The sequence below is a fragment of the Dendropsophus ebraccatus genome, chromosome 2, assembly GCF_027789765.1.
Source record: "Dendropsophus ebraccatus isolate aDenEbr1 chromosome 2, aDenEbr1.pat, whole genome shotgun sequence".
In the NCBI taxonomy this organism is placed as follows: domain Eukaryota; kingdom Metazoa; phylum Chordata; class Amphibia; order Anura; family Hylidae; genus Dendropsophus; species Dendropsophus ebraccatus.
This window is the reverse complement of record NC_091455.1, coordinates 114415130-114435192: the sequence shown is the minus strand read 5'-3', so window position 1 is coordinate 114435192 and position 20063 is coordinate 114415130. Positions and strand designations below refer to the sequence as shown.

At 42.0% G+C, this 20063-nt stretch overlaps 1 protein-coding gene across 1 annotated transcript in view; it reads left to right on the top strand.

Annotated features, from left to right (window-relative positions):
• RETREG1 (reticulophagy regulator 1) overlaps positions 1 to 16032 on the top strand; it is a 30394-nt gene extending 14362 nt beyond the window's left edge. Inside the window, exons 3-7 of the mRNA XM_069958143.1 lie at positions 3116 to 3200; positions 3931 to 4068; positions 7209 to 7276; positions 8948 to 9074; positions 9661 to 16032. Coding sequence (XP_069814244.1) covers positions 3116 to 3200; positions 3931 to 4068; positions 7209 to 7276; positions 8948 to 9074; positions 9661 to 10139 — 897 coding nt within the window. The 3' untranslated portion in view covers positions 10140 to 16032. The remainder of the gene's footprint in view (positions 1 to 3115; positions 3201 to 3930; positions 4069 to 7208; positions 7277 to 8947; positions 9075 to 9660) is intronic.
• The last annotated feature ends 4031 nt before the right edge of the window (positions 16033 to 20063 follow it).

Sequence of the window (20063 nt, the reverse complement as noted above, 5' to 3'; positions counted from 1 at the left end):
AATGAGTCAGAGTCAGACACTGGCATTAAATATTATCCACTTGGTGATGTTAGTAGTTTTAGACATGTATAGAATGTACTATTTGTACCATCAAAAGACCAATACACGTAGTCCAAGCCAAGAATATACAGCAAGGATTTTCTTGCTCCTGTTTTGAGGTCACAGTTTGAAAACTTGAAAAACCAATAAAAAGTAGCACAGAAGTAGTACACATCATGGCACCAGCTGGCAGTACCTCACTACCAGTTGTAATATTTAAAGGCATTTTTGATTAAAAGCAATCACACTGATTGTCATACAGTATGCTGTTGTCCCGATTCTATACATGCACACATGTAGCATTAGGGCAGCAGCGTTTACACAGCCAGTTTAAGGGAACCACCATGGTTTTCAAAGGCCATCAAAGGCAAATCTTCATAGATATGATATAATAACCTCCCTTTTCCCATATCACTGCATAATTAGGCAGATTATTTCAGGAGCTTTGAAAAGCTGGGTGGTTACCAGTGAGGTTTGCTGACGAACATTAGGCTGATTCTATATGTATGTATATAGTATGTACAAAAGTATTGACTAGGTGTGGCCTGTAGTATGTCAGAGGTAGTTCCCCAGCTTTTCTACATTCCAAGTTATGTAGTTATCGCCCCCTACCCTATATCCTTAGAACTTGAATACAACAAGATGTTTATTGGCACTTTTGCACGTATTAGATATCAGGAACAAGTATCCCTCTGAACACATATTCTCACTAAGAAGAGTCTGATAGCTGTTTACACTTCTTCTCTTCATTCTCAACATATGAAAATGGCCTATCCAAATGCTCCTGTGCATAGAGGGACTGAGACCATACACCTTCGAATAAAGTTGATAAAAGTGGACAATTTTAACCAAAGCGATTGTCTGTCGACTGAAATTTATCAACGAATGATCATTTTAGCCAACTGATGACAGACTGTTATCATCTGAAAAGATGTCAGCTGTGTTAGAAATTTTTCAAAAGTTGGATGAAAGATTGATCGTTCAAGAAAGAGCCTTTATTCATTAACAGACTTTTCGTAAAGAATATTCTCAGAACATTCACAAAGTATTTTCGGAACATTCCCTAAGTGTTCACAGAACAGTTCCAGAATATTCCCAGATTGTTTGTCCTTCGTCCGATGTCATTGATCGTGTACATGTATGTGGACAGTTTGAATAACTTTAAGGGTACAAACACACTGGGCGGATCCACAGCTGGTTTCTCGATGCGAATTTGCAGCGAGACCCGCTGCGGATCCCTGCCCTGTACTCTCTATTGACAGATAAACTCGCAGCAGGATGGACATCACGCTGTATGTCAGCAGCCCGTCCGTTAACCCCCAGCTGCCGGAGCATATACTTCACCTGGTCCCCGCTCTGGCTTGCTTCGGGACTCCGGGCGTCTTCACGTCCCGCTTAGCCAATCAGTGCGCTGCGGTGGGGCAGTGCACTGATTAGCCGAGCGGGACCTGCCAGAAGCACCGAAGCAAGCCGGAGCAGGGACAAGGTGACGTATACGCTCCGGCGGCCGGGGGTTAACGGACGGGCTGCTGACAAACTTGCAGCGTGATGTCCATCCTGCTGCGAGTTACGCTGTCCATCCTGCTGCGAGTTTACTGGGCTGGGATCTGCAGCAGGTCTTGCTGCAAATTCGCATTGAGAAACCCGCTGTGGATCCGCCCAGTGTGTTTGTACCCTCACAGAAAATATGGACTGAAATGTGGATGGCTGTGTCTGTGATAAGATTGTTCAACTAGCAACCTTTTATATAATGTGTTAACCTAAATAGCTGTCAGCTGATCAAATGTTCGGACGATAGCTATCACATGTGCTTGAGTAGCACTAATTCAATAAGATAAGCAAAGTCATGAATGAATAGTGAATTAATAGTATAGACTATGAGCTCTCATTACACACAACACTTTTGAACAGCTTCTTTTGCACAAACCTACCATAAATTGGCTGGATACTGTTACTTACGTTCTTGATGTCTGAACCGCATCATTGTCTCAGCACTGTATGTACAGGAACTTCCCAGCATCCATTAGGAATGTGCGCTGTCATTCTCCAATTGAATGGCAGGCCAGTATGCATTTCAGAGATAGTTTGACATATGTTGTCAGACATAGGAATAGGAGGAATGGCATGATATTAGGAAGGAAATGAACGGCCTTTTGTGGTTCTGAAACCATTCCTTATGCCTGACACTAGGGTAGGAAAGAACGTTCTCAGAAGTCTAAAGCAGCAAGCAAAACACAATAATGTCTACATAGAGGTAGAACATAGAGAGCCATTTACCCCAGTTATAAAGCAAGCTAAGCAGTGGCTTTGCCTAGTGGGAAATTTGTATAGTGTGGGAGAATGGGGGACATGATCAAAACCTTTAAATATATTAAAGGTCTAAATAAGGTTCGGGGGGAAGTATTTTTCATAAAAAGCTAAACACAAGAACAAGGGAACACAGTCTAAGAATTTAGAGGGGAAAGATCAGAAGCAATATGAGAAACTATTACTTTACTAAAAGAGTAGTAGATGCTTGGGAGAAACTTCCAGCTGATGTTGTTGGTAAATATACAGTGACTGAATGTATAACTGACTGGGATAAACATAGAACTACCCTAAGGCTGGGTTCACACACAGTATATTTCAGGCAGTATTTGGTCCTCATGTCAGGTCCTCATTGCAACCAAAACCAGGAGTGGATGGAAAACACAGAAAGGCTCTGTTCACACACTGTTGAAATTGAGTGGATGGCCGCCATATAATGGTAAATAACTGCCATTATTTCAATATAACAGCCGTGGTTTTAAAATAACAGTAAATATTTGCCATTAAATGGCGGCCAGCCACTCAATTTCAACATTGTGTGAACAGAGCCTTTCTGTGTTTTCCATCCACTCCTGGTTTTGGTTGCAATGAGGACCTGACATGAGGACCAAATACTGCCTGAAATATACTGTGTGTGAACCCAGCCTAAGACAGTAAAAGAAATAATATAGGGGCAGACTAGATGGACCGGGGGGGCCTATTTCTGCTCACATTGCTTTCTGACATGTTTCTGATGTCATATCTTATATGTCCTATATGTATTTTGCAGTTTTGCCTTTTGGTCTGCAGTGTATGTATGTTTTTCATTCTATTGGGAAGCTACATTCCTGGAGTAGTCCTCTCCTATTTTATATGTAAGTACTTACAGTATAAACATGATAAGTAGCATGCACATTCAATAGTATCGAGCTAAATAGTACATGTTTTTATGACAATGGAGAAACACAGTCACTCACCATTTTTAACACTATCTGCTAGTTATTTGCTTTAATAAATCAAACTTACTAATAATGGCACTAACAGTGATGGCCCTCTACATTGAAACAGATTCCTGTGGTGTGAGCTTCAAATGCTACTTCCATTTTATATGTGAGAAGAATCTGTCTCTATACAGATGGTTCATCTGTTAACTGTTAAGGGAATTTGTATGTGTTTATATAAATAACCATTAAAGGAGAAATTTTTTTTTTTCAATATGCCCGGGGAGGGGATGGGTGAAACCAAAAACATCCCCTTACCTCCCCAGCTCTGACAGCTGTAGTCTGCCTCGAGTCCCCAGCTGCTTTCTGGTGGTGAGAAGGGACCGGGTGTCCCACCTCTTCTGCTGCATGGCTGAGTGGGCCTGCCACGTCCCAGGTTCCTTCCTACCACCAGGAAGCGGCTGCGGATTGGAGCGTCGAGCTTCAGTGCTGGAGCCAGGGAGTGTTATTGTTTTCACCTACCCCCTCCCAGCCATGCTGAAAAGAGTGTCCAGAGTTCTTCTTTATTTGTAACTTTTTTATGTCTTTTGTAATTCTTACTGCAAAACTGATTTAGAAAAACTTCAGAGCATGATTGTAAATCATCTTATTTTTTTGGATGCAGTGTTGTCTGCCTTCTTGTGTCCATTATTAAAATGCAATGAGATTGGACAGAAAGCGTGCAGCAAGTTGAAGCCAGTTCTGCAGAAACTGGAGCTTGGTTTGCAGCTATTTGTGAACCTGTGGATGAAAGCCAAATCCAGTAAGTGTACTGTGTGTGTGTTCTAAATTTACATATAGTTCCAGAACGTTCACTACACACATTAAAACTTTGCTTTACATAGGTTTTTCCAGCTTTGAAACTTTTTTTTTCCAGAAACACTCTGATCTCATGGGCTAATGCTGGGTGACAAAACATGTGACCTGGAATGGTCTGTGGTGCTACCAAACATTGCCAAGTGCTAGGCGTGGAAAAGTTTGGTGGCTCCATAGGGAATAAATGGAATGCTGGCATCACAATATGCTTAATTTGTTCCAGGGACAAATATGTCCTAGGGATCAGTCAGGGTCTGAACTGAATAGACCCTTAGCGATCCAGAGGACAGCTTGTTATCCTCTGTAGGTGATGACCTTGGTGGGAACCTGTAACCAACTGTAACCCTTACACTATACTCTATAAGGCTATGGTCACACAGTGTATTTTTTAAGAAAAGAACAGTCGCTGTTTGTGATTAAAAGAATGGCCCTTCTAGTCATAGGAAAATGTGTTGCATTGAAGTCAATGCAAACAACAGCCATAGTTCACACAGTGCATGGACGTTGTTCGGTATAGCCATGGAAATAATTGACATGTCAATTATTTCTGGCTGTTGTGCATTGAAGTCAATGCAATTTTCAGTACAACAACGGTCGTTGTTTGACACTCACTACAACCGTAATTTTTAAATGCAAAAAAAGTTCGTTGTTCATACATTATGTGAACGTAGCCTAGTACAGCATCACGTGTATGAAGACCGCTGGTACCTTTAAGCTACTTGTCTGTGCAGTGAAAACTGCAAACATCAAGTTTATTCGGTCAGGCTGAGAGGCATTGTCAAGCTTCCAGCCAAGCCCTGACAGGAAATCTTGTGCACGGACCTTAAGGGTACTATTACACGGAACGATAATCGTCCGAATTGGCCCGATTCGGCCGATTAACGCTCCGTGTAATAAATACAAGGATCAGCCAATGACAACAATCATCGGCTGATCGTTGATATAGGTTAGAACCTATATTTGTCGGGCTGACTGACGATATACTTTACCTATCCACGCTCCAGGGCTGCTCCTGCGGTCCGATTCTCCCCGGGTCCCGTGCGCTCTAGCTTCAGAGTGACCTGTCAGCTGACAGGCCGCTCAGCCAATTACAGGCCGTGGCGGTCCCAGCCTGTGATTTGCTGAGCGGCCTGTCAGCTGACAGGCCACTCTGTAGCTAGAGCGCACGGGACCCGGGGAGAATCAGACCGCAGGAGCAGCCCTGGAGCGTGGATAGGTAAAGTATATAGTTTAAGCAAGGGCTGCAAGGACATGGGTATCGATGTCCTTGCAGCCCTTGTTAAACGATTATCGTGCCGTGTAATAGGCCCAGTAAATGAGCGCCGATTTGGCAGATTGGCGCTCGTTTACAGGTATTATATTGCATGCACCTATATAAATGCTTGTGGCTAATGTGTGTGATTTCCTGCCAGGGCTTCTCTGACTGTCATTTATTATGAGACGGATAGGGAGGAAAGGTGTGCCAGCCAGGAAAACACTAAAAATTTATTTTTTTGTATGGCAACTCCCACAATATTTTTAACACCATTTTTGTGGCCAGATGTTACTTTAGTCTATGTTAAAATGTAAAACATATATTTAAATGCATCTTGGTTTGTGTTATCTTGTTTTATGCTTTAGATCAGCAGCAGGGTGCAATTAACAGCAAGTTTTTTTATGGGCACACTTTGGTTTTTAGAGTTTGCAGCATTAGGCTATGTTCACACTACATAAGTTACGTATTAATCGTGGCGTTGTTGCCGATTTGCAACAACAGCCGTGATTACTACCTAACTTACGTAGTGCTGCCCTCTATGGAATCCCGGCCGGAGTGTATACCACATGTCAGTACACACAATGGAGCGTTCCATTGTGTGCAACGGCAAATTGGGATGCGGGTGCGCAATTCAGCAACAGGGAAGATCATCCGGCCAGTATTGCAGTACTGGCTGGGATGATCTTCTCTGACATCGGCCATTCCGTGACCCCACCTGGTCACAGAACGGACGGTGTCTTACTATGTGGGAACATGGCCTTGGCTATTACATGTTCTTTGCTTTTTTTCTCTCATTAACTTTAACTGGGAAGCTGTGAATGCAGGACCACAATGCAGCTTTCCATATAGACTTTTTCTAGATGTTTTTTTATTTAAAACTGTTCCCACAAGTGAAGCCAAAATGTATAGTCAGTGTTAGGGAACTGGATGACTGTAGACTGGTGCAGCCCTGGTACTGGCACCTGCCCCGCTGTCCCTGCCTAACAGCCTCAACTGCCGTAGGCGGCAGCAGACAACTGATTGACAGTCCCTAACCTGTATAAACGTACACAAAATGAAGACAAGATAGACAAAAACACAAATGCTCAAGGTCAGAGGTCCGGGTCGGCAAATAGCGGTCTGCGTAGTACAAAAACATGATCCAAGGGGAAGTCAAAAAGTCAGGGATGATGGTTGTCAGGGACACTGTTGACGCTTACAGATCCATTCCTGGCTTTGGCTTCAAAAATCTGTCAGATAAGTCTGTGTGTGTAAACACACTCGTAGACAATAGCTGAGGGGTTTATACATGACTAAACCCCACCTAGAGTGTGATGCTTCCATTTTTAGCCCATGTAAGGTCATTGTAAGATCAGTGTTGTTAGAATGCTTGTCATTTTTGGAGATTACCAGTCTATACAGCACATGCTTAAGAAGTACACATTGGTTGTCAGATAATGTTTTCATTGGAAATTCTTTGTGTGAAATCTATATGACATATAATACATGGGCTGCATACTGTGCATTTTACCAATTTTCTTTTAAACATGGTAAGGGGTTTAACTGTCTAGAATTCCATACCCATTTATTCATTGCAATGCAAACTATGGGAGACGTCATCTTAATTATAATAAATACCAATACTTTTTATAACTTGAGTAAAAGTCGTAAATGTTTAGATTTCATAAATCTAAATTTCATAAATCTAAAGTCATAAATGTTTAGAACAAGATCTTGTGTACTAGACTATATTACATCTTATGCATAAAAGTGACTACAAATCTAAGAATTACCAGTGACTAAAATACTTAAAATTTAGAAGGTCTTTTAAAGATGTATTTTTATTTTTATAGAAAAAGAGACAGAAACTATTCCAGTAGAAGATGAAAGTGAATTGGAGCTTTCCGCATTGTGCCCTCAGGTGACTAACACCCTGTGAATGGAGGAGAATCTAAAGTGCAGCTATATTACAATTGATTGACAGTTTAAAGTCTGGCCTGCACTTTAAGGAAATGAGTTATGAATCAGTAAGATCTGAGATTTTCTGTTGAGAGAATCCCTTTTAAGTGCAGAAGTGCGGAAGGGGTAGTGCATGATGTAGGTATTCTAGAAAACATAAACTAAGAAATCCCTATCTCATGCACTGCCCCTTATGACCTGCACTAGACATAACACCTGAACTTGCTCTCCAATGCCACCTATTGGAGGTAGCTTTCTTTTTTACCCAGGGATCATCATCAGGCTTTTAAAGGGGTTATCCAGCGCTACAAAAACATGGCCACTTTTCCCCCTCTCTTGTCTCCAGATTGGGTGGGGTTCGGAACTCAGTTCCATTGAAGTAAATAGAGCTCAATTGCAAACAACACCTGAACTGGAGAGAAGAGAGGGAGAAAAGTGGCCATGTTTTTGAAGCGCTGGATAACCCCTTTAAGACTCCCTGCACCAGCTTGACAGTCTCTCCAGTGAGACACATTTTACTCTGATTCAACACAGTGAATAGTTTTTCCATGATGTTCTAATGGCTTTTCAATAACAAAATAAGAATGATTTCAAGATAACAGATGGTACAGTACACACCAAAATAGCATATCCAGTAGTACCACTGTATTATCTCTATAGTAGCTCACCAATCTGTGCATTTTTTGTCATGCCCCTTAAATGATCCCTATTAAGTGGGGCTGTTCTGTATGTCAGATATTTCTCTGTGTTCCATATTGCTTAATCCCAGAAGCATCTGTGAACCAAGGGTGTATGTTACAATCATTTATGAGGCATAGCACAGGTGCCAAATCCACAGCCCTCCAGCTGTTGCAAAACTACAATTCCTATCATGCCTGGGCAGCCAAACCTTTAGCTGACCAGGCCTAATGAGAATTGTAGTTTCGCAACAACTGGGGGGAGGAGGGTTTTCTGCGTCCGCTATTCAATGAATAGGGGCCTCAGAAAACTGACATGTCGGTTTCTCACAGCGCCGCTAGGTATCCCGTCCGAAGTGTATACTATGGGCGACATTTATCATGGCAAAAAGTTTTATTTCTTGGCGAAAAATGGCCAGATGCAAACAAATTTATTCGCAAATGGCCGTTATGAGAATAAATTTTAGCATCAGGACATTTTTTGCCTGCTTCGCCAGGGGGGCGGGGAGGGGCTGTGTAGGGGGTGTAGTGGGGGGGGGGGCGAGGACTCTGGGTCCCCTTAATTTATAATTTTTCAAGCTGGAAAATGATCCTGTGGTGCGCACAGGATTTATCTAGAGTGTTGGCGATGCAGGGACATTTTTAAGCCCGGAGCAGAAAACGCCAGACTTAATAAATGTCCCCCTATGTGTATACACTCTGGCCGGGATTCCATAGAGGGCAGCACAATGTAAGGTTCATATTAAGCATGGCTGTTTTTTAAATCGGCAACAACGGCCGTGATTGGTGGAATAGCTTAACAAGCAATGGTTATCTTTGGAATCAGCATCAAAACACCTAAAGGTACGCACTAGCAGGTATGTACAAACCTGATGTTAGTTTCCCTTTAAATATTCTTAGATAGATTGAGTTTATACTGTGAGATATCCTCACCATATACAATTCTTGTTTTGTAGATCAGTCCAGAAATAGTAGCTAAAGAACTTTCAGTTTCTGGAACGGAACCCTCTGACTTGTCCTGGACAGACAATGGAACATTCAACCTCTCCGAAGGGTACACTCCACAGACCGATACATCAGATGGTATGAGTGCACATATAGCATATCATAGGCAAAATTACTTAGTGCTATTAATTATGCTCAGCAAGGACTATGATATAGATATTATCTATTAATACCAAATCACCTGTGGTAAATACATGTAAAATTAAGAGCTTTTAGTGCAACCCTAAAAACAATACAGAATAGCCCACTATTGCATTGCATAGGTAATATTGCATAATGCCAATTGTTATGTTGAACAGAGGCTATATTATAAGTATCAAATATTCATACCAAAAAGGACTTAGAGTCCCAGACAGTTGGCTTCCACTTCAGACTGAGGGATTACTGGAAGCGGCATTGGAGATGAAAGGGGTTCAGCCACTAGGGCCCCCTGCAGTCTTTAGTACAGAAACCCCAAAAGCCCTGCTGGATGGAGTGGCAGGTGAGATTTGTAATGTACAAACCTGTATACATTTCTGCCACCATTTTGGGCAAATACTTCTTCATAGCACTGTATTGACAGATAGATGTATTCAAAAAATAAGAATAATCATTGTTTCCTTATTTCACACACTGTTATACAATATAATATACACATTCTTATAACTGTTACTCTTTCATGCAGACCTTGATAGACCAAGTGAGGAGGAGGTATTTTCTAGAGACCTTAATGAATTCCCCTCTCCAGAGAATGGTTCGGGATCCAATGATGAAGACTCCAGTATAGGCATACCTTCAACCCTAAAGCGAAAGCATGAGAAAAGTCATAAATCGAATGCTGAACAGCAGTCAGCAGCTGGGTTGTCCATCCTTCTGGGCACTGAACAGTCATATAACCTGATCGCTGGTGCTGCTGGCGAGGCCATTACGGCTGCCGTCACTGCAGCTATCACTGACCAGTTACAGTCTGCCTTGCTCTGTGCACAGCCTCCAGCTGCTGGCCTACCTGAGGATACTGACGCAGAGGAAGCTGATGACTTTGAACTTTTGGACCAGTCAGAGCTGGAGGATATAGACGATGAAGTGGGACATTCATCGAGTCCAGAATCCGAGGGCAAGAAGCCATCTTCAGGATTTCTCTCCAGTTTACTTGGGGGTCATTAACATATAGCAATGGTCACTCCATATGTCATAGATTGTGAGGGAAAACAACTAAGAAACCTCACAGATGGAATCAAAAGAGTAGGAGAAAGTAAAGTAGAAAAGCAACAAGATTAAGTATGAGAATCGTAAATGCTGAAGCTTTAAGCATTGCTCCCCATAGAATGTGTTGTCACTTTAGACCCAAATGGACTCAGCTGTTCCACAGGCCGTATCCTTACTGTGTCTTGATTTGCATGGAGTTTTGAATGTATATGTGGCAAGAATGAGCCATAGTCCTTATATGTTATAGGGAAAAGAAGCATAAATATCTTGGTATTTTTATCTTTTCACCTGTGTATTACAAAGGTTTACAATCAGATGACTTTACTCTCTTATGAGCAGTGAGGCCCATCCAGCTAGAGATAGTAATAGTAGGATGTTAAGAAGAATAAAATCTCCAATGGTAATGGGTATACATATACATACATGGATTTCTCTGTATACTTGTCAATGGCAATTCTTCCAAAAGAGCCATAAAGGATCATATGCAACGTTTAATAGTTGTGCTGAAGGACTCTGTATACTTATCTTTGCACTTTAATAAATTAGACAGGTCATGAGATCTATGGTAAGAAGACATTCAAAATTCATCATTAGATCTTTCATTGAAGTCTGTGTTATTAATCAGCTATTATGACACATAAAAGCACTATGGCTAAGTGAGATGACTTTGAACACATTGGCTTGCACACATAGCTATCGGTTGACACAGTCAAATTGCTAGTATTAGCACATGATCAGCAGTCCGCATATTACCTTAAATAGGGAAGAATGCAATATTATACTTACTATTTGTCCTGACCACAATGACTAGATATAAGTATAAGGCTTATGTGGGCTAAATTATTCTTTCCATTAGGAGAAATTTATCTGACGTATTTTTAAATCGCAGCATGCAATGGCCAAGAAGATCCCATTATGGGGAATTGCAATGGCCTATTTTGCACGGACATGTTGATAAAGATTGGAGCAGAATCTTGCTTTCACAATAGGTAATAGATATTCACTGTACAACATGTTTAAGCAAAGCTGGGTGTTAAACGATCTGCTTTATGTCAATAAATAGGCAGATGACTGTGATAAGTATATCATGTGGCTGGGAAGCTTCTTGTCAGTCAGGTTTTTCCTGTCTCGTCACCATAAGTGAAATGGTAAAGGATATTAGACTTTCTTACATAACATATACAGTAATCCCTCAACATACGATATTGATTGGTTCCAGGACGACCATTGTATGTTGAGACTAAAACTCTATGGAAAACTGGTAATTGGTTCTAAAGCCCCCAAAATGTCATCCTAAAAGGATAAAAAAATGAAGATTTATATAAAAATAAGCAGATAACTAATATGGATAAAGCATGTCCTTACATACAACAGTCAGAAGGAGCTACTGGAAACTGTAGATTACTTTCTATGTAGAAGACTGCAGTGTTTTCAGGGCTCTATACAAATCACACAGGGGCCCAGAAAAATAAAATCAAGCTGCCCTCAATGGAGCAACTCACCCTGGCACAGGTAAAGAGCACTAGAGGACATGTAGTAACACATTGTACTGTAGGGAGGCGCTACTAGACAGTCAATCACTGCATGCACTTCGGTTTTAAAACCAGAAAAATGTCCACTTTTATAGGTTGATAATCTAGTTATTTACATAAACTGCTAATCCTGCCTGTAGCGTTGTATGGTGAGTCTGGTCTCAAGTTACAATGGTCCAGAAAGGAATGTTGTATGTTGAAACTATTGTAACTGGAGGTCATTGTAAGTTGAGGGGCCACTGTATTTACACAAATAGTTTTATTTTTCAGCTTTAGGCTATGTTCACACAATGTATATTTTTGTAAAATCGCGGCCGATTATTATGGGACTATACGTTGCATTGCTGTTTATGGGATATTATGTGTATACGCTCCGGCCGGGAACCCTAGCAGCGCCGTAAACAACTGACATGTCAGTTTTCTGCGGCCGCTATTCAGTGAATAGCGGCCGTAGAAAACCATGTCAGTGCACACTATGGAGCGAGCGGCTCCAGCCGCTTGCTCCATTGTGTGCAGTGGAGAGTTCTGATGCAGGCGCGCACGGATGTGCCTGCATCAGAACCCTGCGGCCGAAAAGATCATCCGGATGATCTTTTTAGAGACCAGCCACTCTGTGACCCGGTCAGGTCACGGAACGGCCGGTCTCTTACGCTGTATGAACATAGCCTCAGGGTGGGTTCACACGTACAGTATCTGCAGCAGATATGAAGCTGCAGGTTTGCTTTGAATCTGCAACTTCAAATCTGCACCATTAAATCTGCTGAAGATCTGCTGCAGATCCTATACGTGTGAACTTTAAATGTTTTAACTTACCATCTGTAAAGTGTGGATACCAAACTAGAGATGACCATCATGCCTCTGTAATTCTCTTGTGTAGGTTACCAAGTTGGGAGTAGGGTTCAGCACCATGAAACATTTTTATTGGATCATGTACCACCTATGGTACTATTATAATATGGTTTACAGGGATGAAATTTGCCTTTCACGGATTCTAGAGGAGTCCGTTGTGTGACAGGCCCAGCGCATTATAAATGAAAGTAAGAATACTGATGTGAAGAAAGCCTACTACATACACATTTGTGTCTATATTCATATTAATGTTTTCTGCCATTTTTTCCCTGATACTTCAATAGAAATCCTGAAACCGTGTTGAAAAAAAAAATCATATGACTTGTAATAAAAAAAAATGCCTATAGTAATTTTAACTAAAACGAGAAAACAGAAAAACCACCAAAAAAACATGAAAAACTGCTGGCAGTTTTAGGGGTGCTTTTATTGTGTTCTTGCAGTCTAAGAAAATGTGGTGCAAGATTTGTGTCTAAGGGAAGCCTAAAGCCTCTATTGTGAACTATTGATGCTAGGCAGTTTAAGCTGGATTCACACTTTGTTTCTTTTATCCATTTTTTTCAGCTCTTTTTGCAAAAAAAAAAAAAAAGATGAAAAAAATTGATGCATTTGTGTGCATCTGTTTTGATCTGTTTTTTTCCATTGACTTTCGATATAAAAAGAAAATAATCAAAACGCATTCGTTTTTTTTAACGTACACAAAAATGTAGTTGATCACATTTTTATGTACGCTAAAGAAAAAAACAGATGCATTTTTATCTGTTTTTTTTTTAATGGATGTCATTGGAAAAACAGATGCACACAAATGCAAACACGGATGAAAATAACATAGTGTGAACCCAGCCTTAGGGTCCTATTCCACGGGCCGAGGAGGGCCCGATCAACGATGTAAACGAGCGGTGATCTGCTAGATCGCCGCTCGTTTACTGGGCCTATTCCACGGCCCGATGATCATTGAGCGAGGGCTGCAAGGACATCGGTAACAATAGCAGCATACATTACCTGCAGGTCTTCTCCACGCTGTCTTCCTCCCAGGGTCCCGCACGCTTTATCTTCTGAATGGCTGGTCAGCTGACAGGCCACACTCAGCCAATCACAGGCCGCGGCGGTCCCAGCCTGTGATTGGCTGAGCGCTCCGTCAGCTGACCGGCCATTCAGAAGATAGAGAGCGCGGGACCCTGGGATGAAGACAGCGCGGAGAAGACCTGCAGGTAATGTATGATGATGCTGCTGCTGCTGTCAAATCGTCGGTCGCCCGCCGCGCACCGCTATTCAACCGTAGCGATGCGCAGTGGGGGAACGATGATTTTAGGTCTGGCCCTAAATGAACGATCAGCCGATGACATGATCATCGGTTGATCGTTCTCTCTATTTCACCGAACGATAATCGGCCGAATCGGGCCAAATGGGGCCGATCCGGCCGATTATCGTTACTGTGGAATAGGGCCCTTAACACACACTCTAGGCCCCCATTCATACACACTAAGCCGCATGTCTACATTATATTAGAGGGCTATAGGTTGTAGGGATTAGTTATCATTGAAGAAGGAGATTGTACTTGACATTATCATTGCAGAATTTCAGTTTTAGGACAGGTGTTTTAAAGATATTGTCATTGCGATCAGCAAACCTCAGTTACAAACTCTCCGTTCCATTCTGTTCTTGTCATTCATTGCCCTCTATTGAGTACACAGTGAAATGACTTTCAATAGTTATGTGCCTTATAGTCTACTCATCACCCAGCATCAGGTTTAAAGGATAGATTGGGAAGAACTAAAAGCATAGTTCCCATTGTGAAGCCAAGTCCTTCAAAAGTAGCAGGTTTTTTTTAGCAAAGTAACATTTTCAGTAGAAAGAGAGCAACATCATTCATCATTCATCAAGATGATTCCAGCTGTGAGAATGGTTGCAAAAAGATATGACATGTATTAAATCCACTTAGCTCACACAGGTCAACATCCATGTTTATACATGTTGCAGGGCTCAGGCTGTCATATAGACCAATTCCTGATATCACTTTGCATTACCTTTGATCTTACATACAACTTCATGTTAACCTTGTTGATGCAGTGTAGTCATATTGCACTTTAGCTTAAGGCTATGTTCACACAACGTATGTTTTGTATAAATCACGACCGTTGTTGCAAATTGATTTATACAAAACATACGTTTTATGAGCATGAATGAAAACCCAGCCGGAGTGTATACACATAGTATACACTCCGGCTGGGATTCTAACCGGCCGCACGAACAACTGACATTGCGGCCGCACAGGAGATGTCAGTCCTCCATTGTGTACATCGCTGAACTGGGATGCGGGCGGGTCACAGAGCGGTCGGTGTTATACCATGTGTGAACATGGCCTAAATCTGTATGACTTACTGTGATGTTAAGCCTTTATAGGCTGACCATTATGATGTTGCTTTTGTGATGTGGATTATGATAGCCTGCTTCCGTGGCACAGACGGTCAGTACTGTATACTAGTGGATGAGGCCAGGTAGTGGGACAGTACAGAATGCTATGGTTCTCTACTGATATCATGTTACCACAGGCCTATTAGACTTGGTAGAAAGTAGCTTTACAAAAAGACATTTATCCTGAAGATAATAATTCAAATACATTAACGGTAGATTTGGTATAATCCAACTGACTGTAGTGTTCTTGTAACGCATATGTATACTGCAATGGGAGGATAAACAGGAACATATATGTCATGTATATGTCATATCTTTGACATTTACAGTTTTGGCTCTGTTCACAGTAGCTTCATGGCTTTTATATTTGCTTCTGATCTATTATGTGACAGATCCAAGTAATGGTCTATGAACCCCAAGGACCAATTGATGCTCTATTAATACCATCAAAAGTCATAGAATGTCCTGTGCATATATATATAGAGGCCCTTACCTAGATAGCTTGCCATTAGGTTACCTGTATCCATTGCCATACAAGGAACATATTATTCAGAATTCACTTAAATTAAATAAAACATAGTATAAAAGCAAAAGAATAGGCTAAGGTAATATTAAGGATAAGAAACAATAATCTTGTGCCATCCAAAATTCACAAATTCCTATCCCTTTCCCTCATAGTAGACCTGACTCTGTGCGCTGGGCATAGAAAAATAGTGATTTCTAAAAATGCACTTTATTATTTAAAGGAAAAAAAAAAAGTACCACTTGCATTTTCTTTTCTGCCATGGTTACTTGTAGTTTGAGGAAACTGTCTCAGAACAGCAATCTGTTTCTCATAGAGTGCCATAACGCTTGCGTACATGTACTGTATGTTGATTTGTTTTTCCTGATGTATTTATTGTATAATTTGCTGAAGATGCTCTTAACATGACAATAAACCATGTACTTTGATATTTTACTGATTCAGTTTGCTCAGTGTACCACAAGCATAAGGTTGAATATATACAATGATTGAAAATCTACCAATTACAATGAAATAAACTATTAACAATGGATAACACTGCTTTTTCTTTCAGCTATGAAAAGTCACATGCCATAATATGTAAGGGGTATAGGGTAAGTTCAGTACTAACTTACCTCTCCCCGTGCCTGTGGTGAGCGGCGGGATCGGCCACAGGATACCCGCCAGGCTTCGGGAGCTGACATGTCCAGATCTGGCTGATGGACTGGCCGCTCAGCCAGTCAGTGACTGGGGTGGGACACCACTCCAGTCACTGATTGGCTGAGCGGCCAGTCCATCAGCCGAGGCAGGCATTTTCCCCAAGTCGTGACGTCATCACAACTTGAGGGAAATGCTTTTCAGCGTGGATCCAGGGGCTGGTCCTGCTACTCACCACAGGCACGGGGAAAGGTAAGTTAGTACTTGTAATTACATTTCAGCCCTGCTGGCTGCCAGATTTCATAATCCACTGGACTTCTTCTTTAATCGTAGAAAGCATTCTCCTGCTTCACTCATTGTCTTTGTAGCTGCCGAAGATAGCCGAGTACAGTGCTACACTTTGGCAGATGCCCACAGAGAGTGAACAGAGCAGTGAACATGTGTGACTAATTCACAACCACTTCAGTCTAAGACTATGTTCCCGCAACATCTTTTTTAGGTAAAAAAAAAAAAAAAACGCCATTGACAGACATTTTTAACCCTTTGAGGACCAGGCCCAAAATGACCCAGTGGACCGCGAAAATTTTGATCTTTGCGCTTTCGTTTTTTCCTCCTCCCCTTCTAAGAGCTCTAGCACTTTCACTTTTCTATCTACAGGGCCATGTAAGTGCTTGTTTTTTACAGGAATAGTTGTACTTTGTAATGGCGTCTTTCATTTTACCATAACATGCATGATGGAACCTCAAAATTATTATTTATGAAGATATAAATAGGTGAAATCGTAAAAAAGAATGCAATATGGTAACGTTTGGGGGGTTTCTGTGTCTACGTAATGCACTATATGGTAAAAGCGACATGATACCACTATTCTATAGGTCAGTCCGAACACAACCATATGCAGGTTTACACAGATTCTCTAATGTTATATATATTTTTTTAATGAAATCCTTTTTTTGGCAATTAATTATTAATAAAATGGGCCTATTATGACGCTTATAACAGTTTTATTTTTCCACCTATGGGGCTGTATGGGGTGTCATTTTTTCCGCCATGATCTCTAGTTTTTATTAATACCATATTTGTGAAGATCGGACGTTTTGATCACTTTTTATAAAAATTTTTTTATAAATAATGTAACAAAATCGGTAATCCGAGCACTTTTTTCCTCTTTTCGTGTATGCCGTTCACGATGACGCTTGTTATATTTTAATAGATCGGACAATTACACTCCCTACGATATATAAGATGTTTATTTATTTTTATATGTTTTATTTATATAATAGGAAAGGGGGGTGATTTCAACTTTTATTGGGGGAGGGGCTTTGGGGTAGTTTATTAGTGATTTTAACTTTTTTTTTATACATATACATTTTTTTACATATATTACTTTCATTTCATACACTGATCATTGCTATCATGTTCACTGCTCTGATCAGTGTGATAGGCGGTCTGGTCATTGAGCCTGCCTGTGCAGGCTCATTGAGCAAAGCGCCGATTGGACCACATGGAAGAAGGTGAGAGACCTCCGGCGGTCCGTTTTAACGTTCGGGACCCCGACAGTCACACTGCGGGGGTCCCGATCGGTAAGTGACAGGGAACACCTTGCTGTCACTTACACTTTAACGCCGCGGACACGCCGCAATGTTTAAGGGGTTAATGACACACTGCAGCGCGATCGCTGCAGCCTGTTATTAACGGTGAGGCGCCGGCGCCGGTGAGGCTCACTGCAGAGGGCCCCCACCTCCTAATGAAGCGCGCTCCGCTCTGGAGCGCTTCATAGCTCAGGACGTACCGGTATGCCCAGGGTCATCTGGGCACAGACTTCCAGGGCGTACCGGTAAGTCCTAGGTCGTCTAGGGGTAATAATCATTAAAGGGGAACTCGGCTTAAGTAAAAAAAAATTCCATTAAAAGTACATTAAAAGTTATATAGATGTGTTTATACAATGTATTACCATGTCTGTGCGGTTCTGGCACACTGGTAGCTGATAAAAATCCAGGAAATGAAGAAAACTGGCCTCTATGCCAATTCACATTGTCTCCTGCTCCTTCTGCTCTCCCACCGTAGGAGACAAAGATTCCATGCTTCTCTCTCACATTGTGTGTGTTTGCTGAGCAGGAGGCTTGGCTGGATCCCCAATCCCCTGATTGTTTCACCATCTCTGACCGTCCAGAAGCAACTGCTGCACTAATTTTACTGATTGTGATGAACAGCTGAGGGAAAGCAGTGCTTTCTGGACCCAGTACTGCATTCTGGGAACTGCTCAACCAGGAAGTACAGAAACACAATACAGAACAAAACACCCCCAAACAAATGGATTTTTGGTAGTTTTAAAACTGGGATATATAGGTAAGTAATGCTATATGCTTCTGCAAAAGTTTCTTTTTTTTTTACCTCTAGAGCTCTGGAGTTCCCCTTTAATAACGGCTGTCTTGATTTTTTTTTTAAACGGACGTTTTTCACCTGCCGGTGCTCCATATGTTCTGTGTGAGGGCGCCAAACGTTTCTTAGTTCACTGCTTGGTAGCACAATGTGTGGGTGCAGGTGTGGCGGAGGAAAAATTAGCACAAAGTCCAGCACTTACAAAGAATGGCTTTGCTTGGAACTTCAGTGCAATATAGGTAAGAGCAGGTACCAGTAGGATACTTCGGCTTGGTCCCTTTGTCTCACTGAGGATTAATCCTTTCACTTTACAAATTGTCCTGACTGTTTAGAAGGATCCCAGGCATCGGCAAGGCTGACCCAGGTGACAGTTACCCCACCTGTGGGCTTAGCAGTGCATAGTTACTTTTACTCTAAAGGACAAGAAATCAACTGTATCTAACTCTCTCCAACTCGACTACAGAAGACCCATACCAGGGCCCTGGCCAGGGGCGTCTAGAAATGGCTGGGCCCCATAGCAAACTAAACCATTAAGTGTAGTCATAACTGCATAACTGCAAGCGCTGGTCAGGAGTGCTCGCAGTTAAAGGGACATTTGCCAAACCTAGGAGTGCAGCTCGGCCACTGGGTGCTGCAAATGATGACGACTCAGGGGGTCCAGTGTATTGCAGGAGCAGACCATGGGGCCTCATGATACGGCAGGCCCCATAACAGCCATTATAGTATTAGTTACGCATCTGGCCCTGGCCTAAGCCCGGCCTGGCTGTAGACTGCAGCAGCAACTCTCTCTGTGTAGCTCCTCATTGCAGATCACTACAAAAGACCCTCCCACCAGGAACTAACTCACTCATATACTAGAGAAAAGAGAAGGAAGAAGTGTAATAGAAGGACAGTGTGTGAGGTACCTGCACCAGTGATTGTTTGAACAGTGAAAAGAACAAACCAATAGTTAACCCTTTACCTTCAGCTGTGCCAAGTGATGATAGTGTGGAAAGGCCCCCATCATCCCAGGATGTGACACCTGACAGAGTTACCTTTATACAGGTGGTTTAACAGACGTAGTGGCACACCTGTACTGGGACACTACAGTTAGGCGTCCCCACATGGAATGAGTGGAGCACCTGCCATGGTGGCCGTGCAGGCATGCTAAGCACTCCACTCATTGCGGGGCGATTGCATCCCCATTCTTTGGATACACTAGGTAGGGGTCCCAGCGGCAGATTATAATAGGTCTGTTTTGGGTGGCTTTCTGGGGGCCCTGAGCACCTGGGGGGGCCATGGCCACCCAAACAGGCATATACTTTTAGTGCTGTATTGTCTCCTGGTTGCAGTTCTGCTATGATTTGTGCTAAACTGCTGCATTTACAGGTACAAAGAGCCGGGAGCGGAGACAATGGCGTCACTGTTAAGGTATTTAGGCGACAAATTCAAAATGGAAGTAATTTCGAAAATGAGGATTGAACCCAGTGCTGCCTGATAATCATTTCTCATAAAACTTTAAAGCTACACTGTAAAATATGACATTATTAACAAACACTCAGGGCCTTG